The sequence below is a fragment of the Eleutherodactylus coqui genome, chromosome 6 (genome assembly GCF_035609145.1).
Source record: "Eleutherodactylus coqui strain aEleCoq1 chromosome 6, aEleCoq1.hap1, whole genome shotgun sequence".
Lineage (NCBI taxonomy): Eukaryota > Metazoa > Chordata > Amphibia > Anura > Eleutherodactylidae > Eleutherodactylus > Eleutherodactylus coqui.
This window is the reverse complement of record NC_089842.1, coordinates 56,783,914-56,796,548: the sequence shown is the minus strand read 5'-3', so window position 1 is coordinate 56,796,548 and position 12,635 is coordinate 56,783,914. Positions and strand designations below refer to the sequence as shown.

Genomic DNA, 12,635 nt, shown 5'->3' with positions numbered 1-12,635 from the left:
CTTGTGATCAGTCTATTTGCGGGTTCTTTTTTAACAAAGAAGGATTATCGGTAGCGTAAAGCGTTAAGGCTGGTCTAACCATACTAATAGCTGGATTGTGCAAGTTCTATTAAAGTTGACATGTATGGAATGATGGGTGGTCAGTATCAGGATGCAGTTCCCATAATTTACTTTCTTTCTGCAATATAAATACAGGAATGGGAGGGATTGTGAGACCATTATCAATGAGTATCTCACTATCTGTTCTAATATACCGTGCCTGGGTACTTTTGCTGTATGTACAAAAGATCCTTCGTTATGCCTCACTAACATCTATACATTCCAACTAAGATTTAACCCTTTATTTACTACTACGTAACTATGACAAGGGCATGATATCAGTCATTACAGAATGATTGACTGCGTTTCCTCACAGAATTCTGTCAACAAGACTTTGCCACCAAACTGGACAAAATTCAGACTGAACTTTTAGATGTCAAAAGGAGAGTGGTGATTGAACCCAGAGGTCGTGCAGGCGAGTAAAAATCCAATGCATTTACTATCTGGCTGTGATTCTTCACACTTTTGGGCCAGTTTCAAACATGCATATTACGGATGCATTTCTGTATCACTAATACGGACGTGTGTCCTGGCCTGACTGCGGAGCTTACTTACCTGAACTTAAGGCTCCAAGTTTAGTTCAGTAAACCCCACAGTCGGAACTAGGACACATTGCGGATGTAAAAAATGTGACCGTAATAAGGTTGTATGAAACCCGCCTTAGGGTGAAATCCACCGCAGAATTTTCTGCGTGGATTCTGCCTGTAAAACTGCAGCAGCAATCCATTCTTTTGCGTTTCTTGCCACAGATCAAAAGAACAAAGTTTGGCACCGTGTTAGCCAGTAGAGCAAAATGTGATTTTTCTCAGCAAGAGAAACCAAGTAACCTTGTAGATATGATACCTTTTAATGGCTAACAAAAAAACATGATGTAATAGCAAGCTTTCAAACCAACTTAGGGTCCTTCCTCAGGCATAATGGAATATATCCAAAGATGCATACATATATATATATACATATTGCTACGATCGTGTGGGCAAACTAAGCAGGGGGCCCACACGATCGTGACCAAAAGGATACGCTCAGGTTTCAGACAACTGGCCCTGTGCTACAGGGAGATAGACATGGCCCTACCTGAGTGGGGACATCGCCCTGATAAAGGGCGGCTCAGTGGTCTTTGGATCTGGGCCCTAGCTGCTCGTAGGAACCACGCCACCAGAACAGGACACAAACACATGCCACATGACAGGGACCAGTGGACGGAACAAGAAGATACACACAGAGCCAGAAAACACGGCATACAGCAGCCAAAAAGGCAACCACTAGTAGCAGGTGATAAGATATATATAAAATACCAGGTATTAGTTGACATTTTGTTCAAAACGTGGAAGCTAGCGGGCCACTTCATGGCTCCTGGCTATACCGCTAGTCCCTACACTAACCAGGAGTCCAGCAGCACCGGACACAGTTCACACCACAAGCTGCAACAGGACAGAACAGAACAAATTCACACAGCAACCTGTACAGGGCAGACAACAGAACACAGATCACACAGCAAGCTGTACAAGTCAGACAACAGGATACTAACTCTACAGCAGACTACAACATAAAGTGCAAACCACACGGACTCCACCCAGAGCTCATATGCACACAGATGAAACTCCACAGCAAGTCTACGTGTCCTCATACAGGAGGGATAGACAGTCAGCCACCGTGCTGACTTAGGGAACTGTGTCAGGGATCTACCAACTGACACACAGAGCGAGACATAAGACTTTTGGAGGCCGCACCTGTCAGGGGAAGGGAAAAAGGGAGCTGCATGAGCTGCAGACTAGAACTACAGGTGTCCAAACTGTCATTAGGGAAGCAGAGAGACACAACAGACCTACATGCAAACACAGATCTGAGTGGGAACAAAACAGATACATCCAAACAGTAGAAGATCAGCATTAACTACTGACAGGAGCTGGGTTTATATGTGCTGCAGACTAAAGGAGATTGGCTGCTGGAGAATACCACACCCAGGCAGCTCAATTACTCACCACCTGAGGAGCTGTGCTGCTAGGAACCTTAGTACTACAGATCCGAGCAGCACACCCTGACACATATACACATAAACATGGACACAACATAGAACATATGCAAGTTACTATATGAAAAGGCAACTTCAAATCTCTATGTCAAAGAAGAACTTGGGAGAACAAGTTTATAACCATCTTTGACTCTTACAACACAGGCCTAAATTCCTCAAGAGGGTTCATGCATGACTGGCGATTATGAGAAATCTATAGCAGAGAAAACACACAGGGAATTGATTATATATGTTTGCCTCTTCAGATCTATTTCATTATGCCTGAGAAAGAACCCTGAGCAGGGTTTGAAAGCTCACTATTAGAGATGAGCGAACGTGTTCTTAACGAACACTTACGCACCCGAACACCGGCTTTTCCGAGGACTTCCGTGTTCGCGCGTAAGTATTCGGGGGGCGCCGGGGGGCGGGGAGAGGCGCGGCGGCGTGGGCGGCAGCAGCGGGGAACAGGGGGGAGCCCTCTCTCTCTCCCTCTCCCCCCCACTCCCCGCCGCAACCCCCCGCGCTGCCACGGCGACCCCCGAACTTTTTTCGCCCGAACACGGAATTCCTCGCGAAGTTCGGTGTCCGGGCGAAAAGGGGCGGAGCCGAACACGTTCGCTCATCTCTACTCACTATAACATCATGTTTTTGTTAGCCATTAAAAGGTATTATATCTACAAGATTACTTGATTCTCTTGCTGAGAACAATCACATTTTGCCACAGATCAACACACGTAGATCTGTCAATCGGCAAATTCAATATGCAGAATTCCAACACATTTTCGCTTGAGGAAGTGATATATCACTACTTGATAGCAATCTGCGCAGAAACACAGCGGAATTATGCATAGGGATTTTGACTATTGACAGGGCTAAATTAGCACACCAGGTGGCAAAAGCCATGTCAGAGTAGCCGCAGATTTCTGCCGTGGTTTTACTGGTGGAATACATGTGGAGAATTCTGCATGGCATTCCATCGTGTGAACATACCCTTAGAAACATGGCATTTTTTTCTGTGTTCCTTTCCTTCGTGGCATTATGATGATCATTTAAATGCAGTATTCCCTTAAGTTAGGGCCCTTTTACAGTGAACGTCCCAGCAATGTTCACTCCTATCCTTTCACACAGGAGCGATCAATGCTTAGTGAATGGAGGCAGAGCTGGCCTATGATCAATGCCGCTCGCCTGCCTCCATTCACAGTAAACAGACAGTCATTCATAGATGAGCGACTGCCTGTTTAAACAGGCTGATCATCATTTGATTTTTATGCCTGCCGTGATCCAGCAAGAATCTGAACAAAGATTCTTCAGTGTAAAAGGACCCTTACAATGGCTACAATATTTTTAAATGATAATGGCCCTTTAAAAGATGTCTTTACTTGAAATCACAATTTAATAACTTCTATCATTGTGTACATTTCCCTGGTAAAACTCCTGTAAATTGGCACTCTGTAATTAGAGAGATAATCAGCAGTGATTTACTGAAGTGCATGGCTGGATGAAAAATAAGTGTGATCATGGCAACATTGAATAGAAGGTTTTTCTTTTAGAGACCTGTTAATTTAGTGGCTATATCATTGTAATAATTTAGTTACTATTATTCCTCTTAGTGTTTGCGTGGAAAACCCCTCTAAATATATCAATTTTAACATTGAACCGTGCACGTGATTTATTTGTTACACTTCCGTGGACGTGGGGTCTCACTGTCTTCTATAAATTGTGGTTGACTTTTTCACAAAAATGAGCTGGATGTTTACAATAACTTGTTTTTATTCATTTTCAGGTTATAAATAATTAAAAAACATGTAGAAATCAACTTTGATTGATATATTTTATTAATGTTACATAAAGAACTATAGGAACTTTTCAGTTTTAATTAACGACACAACCTCATCTCGTACCGGTCTTTTCGAAATTAAAACAAAAGCTACTTAGCCGTTAGGTCGCGGGGGAGCAGGGAATTACACGATTCTCGGAAATCTAGAATGGGGATGGGTCTGTGAGACTCCAGGTCCAGAGTTATAGGTTACTGAGAGCTGCTCCTACAGGTACAAGTGCCGGCCACTACACAAAGGTTGGAGAATTAGCTTCTGTTGCAACCCATGTGTATGGTGCTGACAGCAGGCATCCAATCAGCTGATTTATTATTGATGACCTATCCTGAGGATATAATATGTCCGTGTAAAAAAAAGCAAAAAACAAACAAACAAAAAAACATAACCCCTTAGTAATGGGCCTATTTTATGTCTCATGACGAAGCTATTTTCTTCTATTTTTTTTTTTCCATCGTCTTATTGAAAAAGTCATGACTTAAAAAAAACTTTTCATCGCCAAGTTGCATTTTTGCAGTACAAGTTGTATTTTTTTTAATGACACCACTTTAGGGTACATATAATATGTTTTTTGAGGGGGATGTATAAAAAAGATAAAAAGTAAAATTCTTCCGTTGCTTTTTTGCACATAAATGCTTAAAAAGTAAAGACGATTCTCTGTTGCCGCATAACAAGCCCTGTAACATTTTTGTATTTCATTAACAGAGCTGTATAGGGACATATTTTTTTGCAGAACAACCTTTTAGTTTTTATTGCAACCATTTTGGGCTGCAGATGACGTTTTGATAGCCTTTTATTTTACTTCTTGGGAGCTAGGATTAGGAAAAAAACTGCAATTTGTTCAAGTTTTTTCTGCGTTCACTGTGCAACATAAATGACCTTTTACTTTCATTTTGTAGGTCAATACAATTACATCAATGCCAAATTTATAAACATTTTGTACTTTTACACAATAAAAACCCTATTTTAAAGAAAAAACAGTGCATCACCACATTCCTAAACACATAACTTTTTTTATTTTTCCTCCAACAGAGTTCTGTGAGGTTGTGTTTTTGTGGAAAGAGTTGTAGTTTTCATTTATATAATTTTAGGGTACATGTAACTTTTTGATTACTTTTTATTGTGTTTTTTTGCAAGGGGCACGAATAAAAATAGCAATTCTGACTTAAGTCATTCATCGTGTGCAATAAATAACTAAACATTTGAATTGCTCGGGTCATTACGAGTACCGCGATACCTTTTATGTGTATGTTTGTTTATTTATTTTAATTTAAAAAGTGTTTTGTGTGGAAAATTGTGTTGGTTTTTTTTACACTGGATTTTTTTCTCAACTAAGCTCTATTTAACGCCTGTAATGCAGTGATCTATGCATATGATATCAGCCCATTAGACTCTGCTGGAGGCAAGTTAGGCTGAGTGACATGGCAGACATGGAGACATTTGTCAGGCCTCCAGCTGTCACGGAACCTATCAACATTTTGTGATTGCATCACGTGGTGCCAATGGGTAATTGGTTGGCATTCCCCCACCCCCACCCTGTCTACAATTCTGCGCTCATTATTGATCATGGCATGGAAGTTGTTAAATGGCCTGGAACAGAGGTTTTGTTGCTCATGGCAATTACAGCAGGAGCCCAGCTGTCAGTAGACAGTTGAGCCCGGGCTCTTCCCCGCATAGGATACCTGTGCTGGGTTAAATCTGCACCACTGTAGAAAGACGCATAAAAGGGTTTTAAGGAGCCTTAGAAACCACAGTAAAAAAGGTGTATGAATAGTCACTGTAGGGTTAGCGCTGACTTTGGCTCATCTCCCCAAGAACAAAAGGAATGAACAAGTTGAAATCCAACTGCCCGATGCTTATCTCCCCTAACTTTGGCATTGGGGGAGAGTCAGAAGGTCTCCATACACATTAGATGATTAACTGGTCCTACCAAAATAGGCAACTTTGGACACTGTACTGTACATTATATGTGTATAACCAGCTTTACCCGTTTTTTAAGCATTTTATGCTAATGTACATGATTATGACAAATGATTTTCCTGATTTGAACCCTTATTAACCCACTTTTAATGACTCTCAGATACATAAATTTGATATCAATGGAAAGAGAAACTCAAAAAGTTTCATTAAAAAAAACTTTCTACCACTAAGGCTGTCCTTGTTCCCCATAGCAACCAATCAAAGCGCAGCTTCCATTTCTCAAGCTGGTGATGTAAAATAGAAGCTGTGCTGTTGCTACCAGCAAGAAGGACATCTTACTGGTAAACAGTTTTGCTAAATGAGGTTCAAAATGTTTTATTATGCTGTAGTTGTTGCTAGGAGTATATGAGACAAAATGGCTTCCAACGAAGACAGGAGAGCTTTTTGTGTCCTTGATTTTCACCTTTACCAGTCTGTTATTAATGTGCAACTTCATTTTCGAACAAAGTTCGGTGAAGATCCACCCAGCGGACTCACAATTCGTAAGTGGTACTCCAATTTTAAGGAAAAAATGTTGCATCTATAACCAAAAATTGTTCGTCCGTCCACCAGTAAGCATGGAAACAGTGGAGCGCGTCCATGCAAGTTTCCCAGGAAGTCCTCAGAAATCCACCATCAGAGCAAGCAGAGAATTGGGCTTCCTGCAGCCGACTGTGTGGAAGATTCTGCGTAAATGCTTGTGATGTTATCCCTACCGATTTGTAATTGTTACAGGCCCTGAAAGTTAGGTGACATTCATTTTGCAAGAGTATGGAAACTCTAATGGAAACCGATGGGTTCATGGCATCTTTAGTATTTGCTGATGAAGCCGCCTTCCCCCTTTCGGGCTCAGTTACCAAACATGTCAGAATCTGGGGGAGGGAAAACCCACATGTTGACGTGGAGCATATGCGCGACTCCGTCAAGGTGAATGTGTTTTCACAATGAAGTCAGAAGTGAGCTCGATAGGCGACGATCAAACAGATGGATTGGCCATGCAGATTGTGATGCTAGTGAACTTCTTCCTTTGCCTCGATGTTCCCCGGACCTTATGCCTTGTAACATAGAAACATAGTATGTAAGGCCGAAAAAAGACATATATCCATCCAGTTCACCCTATTACCCCCCAATGTTGATCCAGAGGAAGGCATTGATTATTTTCTCTGGTTAGAGTCTACATGCCCCCTTTACCACCCACCCTACATGATGACAGAAGACATTGCAACGTGTATGGCAGGAACTTGACTACAGGTCCGATGTGTGTCGAGTGACAAAGGGGGCTAACATTGAACACCTCTAATGTGGAAAACAATTTGGATGTGGTGCAACAAAACTTTTTGAGTTTCTGTTTGCATTGATATCAGATTTATGTATCTGAGTGTCAATAAATGTGAGTTATAAGTGTTTCAAATTGGGCAGATCATTTGTAATAACCCTGTACTTATTATGTTTCTAGAGACTAACTACATCTCCATGTGTTCTTTCTCAAATAGGTACTCCTGCAATTCCGCACTATCCCTCATTCTATTTTTCCAAGACTCAGCAAGCTGCTTACGTGGAAGTTCATCTAGTTAAACCTTTACAGCTCACTCAATTTACTCTCTGTGTGTGGGTGAGAACCGCGCATAAAGGCAATCAGCATGTCTTTTCTTACGCCACCACAGATAGTGACAACGAACTTGTCTTGAGTGTAGGAGCCGGCATATATCTATGGATTGGAGGGAAGTTTGTTGAATTTAACATACATCACACATCAGAGGACTGGGTTCATTACTGTGTACGATGGGACTCTTCCTCCGGACACTCTGAGCTCTGGGTGAGCGGACTTCAAGGTCAAGAGAAAATTATCCAGAAAGGATATGAAGTTAAACCTGGAGGTAGAGTTCTTCTTGCAAAAGACCGATTTGATCTCTTTGGAATATTTAATAATGGTTTCTTTGGTAGGTTAACTCAACTTCACCTCTGGAGTCACCTGCTAAATACTGAAGAGATTTTATCACTAAGTAAATGCCAAATTCCCGGAATAAAGGGAGATCTAATATCTTGGGGAGACACCTCCATTACTGTATTTGGTGGCGTCACTCTCGAGGCAGATAATAGCTGTTGAATCATTTTACTACTATATACTTTCTATCTCTACTGAAAATTTTTACTTAAAGGTATCTTGATGGTAACATTACCGAATAAGAAGTGGCCGGCCTCCGCTGACCTATGCTGTTTTTGTAACTCCCATAGAAGTCAATAGTACAGCGAGCTACATTGTTTGCGCAGCTTACAAGTTACTGGAACAATGTAGCTCATTGTGTTAGGAGGGGAACCTACACCTATCAGACTTTTATGGCATATCCGCAGGATATTCTGAAATGGGAATAACTATTTAGTTCCATTTTATTAGAGACCATTCACACGGAACAGAATAGGCCGCATGACGCACCACAAGCCGTGGTACTTTCTGTGCCACAATCCACTATTTGCGGATTTTGATGCGGAATTGAAAAGGAGTTAAAACCCGCCTGCAATTCTGCATCAAAATCTGCAGTTAGACCTGTGCATTTTGCTGTGAAATTCCGCACATACGCATTTGGCTGTATCCTGTGTAAATGGTCCCATAAGGGTGGCCTTCTCACAAATAGTGCCACTTTTTGTAATTTTCCAACAGGCAGAATCTATTGAAAGACTACATATTCGCTCTACTGCTCTTATCAACAGTTTGGATAATAAACTATACATCACTTGGGATAACATTGATTCACTCATCTTACCTCTCTCTTCCAATTATATCGGTAATTTAAGATTAAATTTATAATACAATTTGCTAGAATGTATTGATTGTTGAGACATAGAGGCATAACTTGAAGTCTTAGGGTATTTCACCCAGGGCAGATACACTGCAGATTTGCATGTGGAAAATACGCCACATATGACAGTTTGAGCCAAGCAAATGAGATTTCTTGAAATCTTATTCACAGGCCGCAGAAAGAATTTGCAGAGTAAACTAAAGCGATCCTCCGGGCCTGGAAAAAAGTTGGCTGAACCACTTCTGACTGTCTGATGTAGACATTGCATTATTTAGTATGCATCATTAGGGCTTAGTCACACGGGCGCATCGGGACGGACGCCTCTCCGCAGCGCCGGAAGAAAGAACACATGACCGGCAATGGAGCCAGTCAAATGTTCTTTCTTCCGGCGCTGCGGAGATTCGTCCGCATCTGCAGTGCGGCTGTCTTTTAGTGCAGGAACACGGGCGCCAATGCGCCCGTGTGACTAAGCACTTAGTCTAAGACACTACATGCTGTTCCTACTGGCCAGTACGGCTCACATGGGCAGCACCGGTCAATCAAAGCAGGAGTAGTGTGTTAGACTAATGATGCTCACTAATGCACAGTGTGCATGAAGTAGTCAGAGAAGCTGGTGCCGCCATCTTTGTTTTTCCAGGCCTGGACAATCATTTTAACCTGTGTTGTTGTGGATTTTAAATTTGCAACATGTCAATTTATTCTGCAGATTTTCCTCATTGAGTTCAATACAGAAGTAGAATCTGCAAGAAATCCATATTGCTGTGGATATTCTGCAGTTCTGCGGTTAATTTGCAGCTAGAGATATTTTCTAAAATAAAAGCAAAAAATATAATTATATATATCCATATCTATATGGATATAGATATATATAGATATATATATATTCCTCTTCCCAATCTTCTTTTCACATATTTTGTCGCATGTGTAATACGCAGTGAACAGAAGCCACTGATTTCCAGCAGTTCATTCACATCTACGCCTATTTTTTAAGCGATTTTTCAGTCGCGTGAAAAAATACTGGGCACGACCTGTTTTGGTGCATATTACGCACCAAAATAGGCCATAGAAATGAATGGGCCAGTGCAAATACACACAGAAAACCTGCGTATTTGCGCATCAAAACAATGGTCCCTTCTGTATATCTTTTGCTTGTGTAAATACACTGCGTATTTACAAGCACAAAAATCCCGCAGAAGGAACACAATGCACACGAAATAGGAGTTTTTCAGTCCATGAATACTCTGCGTATTAACGGATCAAAACACTCACAAGCCCGTGTGATTGAGCCCTTAGGGTGGCGACACACACGGCATTTTTTGGAAAAAACACTTGCAGATTTTGATGCATTTTTTTGAGCCAAAAGTGGAATACAAAAGAATGAGAACTATAAAAGACGGACTTGTACGTCTTCCTGCTGGATCCACTTCTGACTTTGGCTCAAAAAACTGCGTCAAAATCTGTAAGTCCCTTTTCCAAAAAATGCTGTGCGTGAAGCCACCCTGAGGGCTCCTACCCACTTGCGTTTTTTTAAAACTGCATTAACGCTACGTTTTTTAAACGCGAATGTCAATGGGACTTGGTAATGTTAAAAACGCATCGCACAAAAAGCACAAAGCACAAACTTGCGATGCGTTTTTAACATTAGAAAGTCCCATTGACAATCACGTTAAAAGAACGCAGAGATTAAAAAACGCAAGTGAGTAGGAACCCTAAGACTTGATTTTTCCTCTTCTGTCTTAGCTGAAGCTACTGTTGGTTGTGTGATGCAGGAATTAACACAAATTGCTTAAAAACACAAAATAAAAACATTTTTATTATTACTATACTAAAAATCTACAAGTGATGGACAATGGAAATACTGACTAAATCAACACTGAGAATTTATCACATCTGTTCTTTCTGGTCACGAACAAATAAAGCAAATAAAAAATTGTACCATGTTTAAAGTGTTCTTTAGAAAATGTCTGTGTTACTATTTTTCATATCAATGTATTTAACTACATGGATGCAAATGCTCATAGCGATGTGTTAACATGATCTGGTTGCTCCAGTGTGGTGTCCTTTATTGGTAGGTTGAGATCCTGGAATTCCTTGGAGTCTGTTATCTCATCCAGACCATTTCTCTTTGCCATTATCTGACTGATCTCCAGGAATGTTTTACCCTTAGTTTCAGGAACGGCAAAAAATATAAAGAGGAAAGTTGCTAAACAGATGGCAGCGAAAAGGATGAAACAGTAGGAGCCTAATCCTTTCTGCAAGGAAACATTAAAGAACACGTCAAGTTGTTAAGCAATCAATGAAGTAGAAATTCTACCAAAGGGGTTTTCATACTTTTCAATAAATATTGCTAAACAGAACTCTTACCCTTAGGAACTCAAAAATGAGTCCAACCGTGAAGTTGGATAACCAGTGTACACTACCAGCCACCATAAAGGCTGCAGGGCGGGAGGCTTGGCGAAAAATCTCAGTAGTGATAACATAGGGAATTGGACCTGGAGACAGACAGACAATAGATACATAACTACTCATGATTTTGTGTAATCATTAAACGGATATTCCAGCGAAACTACTATTGATGACTTGTCCTCAGGATAGGTTATCAATAGTTGATTTGCTGGGGTCCATCACTAGGGACCCCAGCTGATCAGCTGATCCTCTGCCCTGCTTTCAGTGCTACAAATATACAAGGGTCAGAGCGGGAGCTGCTACTCCGACCCCTATGTAGTGTCCGGCATTTGTAACTGCAAGCACAGCTCTTTTGGATTTCAATGAGAGCTGCACCTAAAATTACAAGCGCTGGACACTATACAAGAGTAGGAGTAGCAGCTTCCACTACTTACCCTTGTGTATTTGTGGCACTGACAGTGGGCACCCGATGAGCTGATCAACCAGGGTCCCAGTGGACCCCAGCCGATCAACTATTGATGACCTATCCTCAGGATAAGTCATCAATAGTATTTTGTCTGGAAATCCCTTTTAGTATTGATGGACCAGTGCAAAGGAAAAGTGAAGTATCTGTAGCAACTAGAGATGAGCGAGCATACTCGCTAAGGCAAACTACTCAAGCGAGTAGTGCCTTATGCGAGTACCTGCCCGCTCGTCTCTAAAGATTCGGCTGCCAGCGCGGGTGAGCGGTGAGTTGCAGGAGTGAGCAGGGGGGAGCGGGGGAGAGAGTGAGAGAGAGATCTCCCCTCCGTTCTTCCCCACTCTTCCCCACCGCTCCCCGCCCCCCACCGGCAGCTGAATCTTTAGAGATGAGTGGGCCGGTACTCGAATAAGACACTACTCGCTTCAGTAGTTTGCCTTAGCGAGTATGCTCGCTCATCTCTAGTAGCAACCAATAAGGTTCCACCTCTGATTTCTCAGAGGCCCTTTTGAAGGATTTTCTGGTTTTATAACATTAATGACATCTTCTATGAGTGTCATGGCTCATTCATTGTCTATACAGGCCCAGCGCCTCAGCGGCAGCTTACCCGTTTACTTATTATAGTCGTGGAAAATCCCTTTAACTCATATAGTATTATTAATTCCAGAGAAGCAGGACATTGCAAAATGGTCTAGTAAGTTCATATTCTGAAATATAACTTGCGTCAGCCCATGGCAGCATCAATAAGTAATGGTAAGCCTCAGCATCTGCGTTGTGGACAAAGACAACCTGTAACGACCTATGTACTGGTTAACATGTAACAGTCTAAAGTATGGCTAGATGGACAGATCATAACCCTCATGCTCGAAGTCAATAAGTCAGGTTTAATGTATGTAATGTATTTAGAATATAATTTAATTTGTGTATGATTACCTAGATGTTATCAATTTAAATGGGTTGCCCTGGACTACAATACACCTGACTGTTTTCTTCCAGAAACGGCACCACATCCGTCTATGGATTTTGTCTGGTATTGCAGCCAGGCTCTACTGAAGTGAATGGTGCACTAC

At 41.5% G+C, this 12,635-nt stretch overlaps 2 protein-coding genes across 3 annotated transcripts in view; one reads left to right on the top strand and one right to left on the bottom strand.

Annotated features, from left to right (window-relative positions):
* Positions 1 to 10,634, top strand: part of CA6 (carbonic anhydrase 6) — a 33,014-nt gene extending 22,380 nt beyond the window's left edge. The window contains exons 8-9 of one of the 2 annotated variants that reach the window (XM_066606865.1): positions 416 to 514; positions 7,395 to 10,634. In XM_066606865.1, the coding sequence (XP_066462962.1) occupies positions 416 to 514; positions 7,395 to 8,008 (713 nt within the window). In that variant the 3' untranslated portion in view covers positions 8,009 to 10,634. The remainder of the gene's footprint in view (positions 1 to 415; positions 515 to 7,394) is intronic. The other variant, XM_066606866.1, reaches the window with a different exon arrangement.
* SLC2A5 (solute carrier family 2 member 5) overlaps positions 10,486 to 12,635 on the bottom strand; it is a 47,191-nt gene continuing 45,041 nt past the window's right edge. The window contains exons 12-13 of the mRNA XM_066606867.1: positions 11,064 to 11,191; positions 10,486 to 10,951 (exon numbers count right to left, since the gene is read on the bottom strand). Coding sequence (XP_066462964.1) covers positions 10,715 to 10,951; positions 11,064 to 11,191 — 365 coding nt within the window. The 3' untranslated portion in view covers positions 10,486 to 10,714. The remainder of the gene's footprint in view (positions 10,952 to 11,063; positions 11,192 to 12,635) is intronic.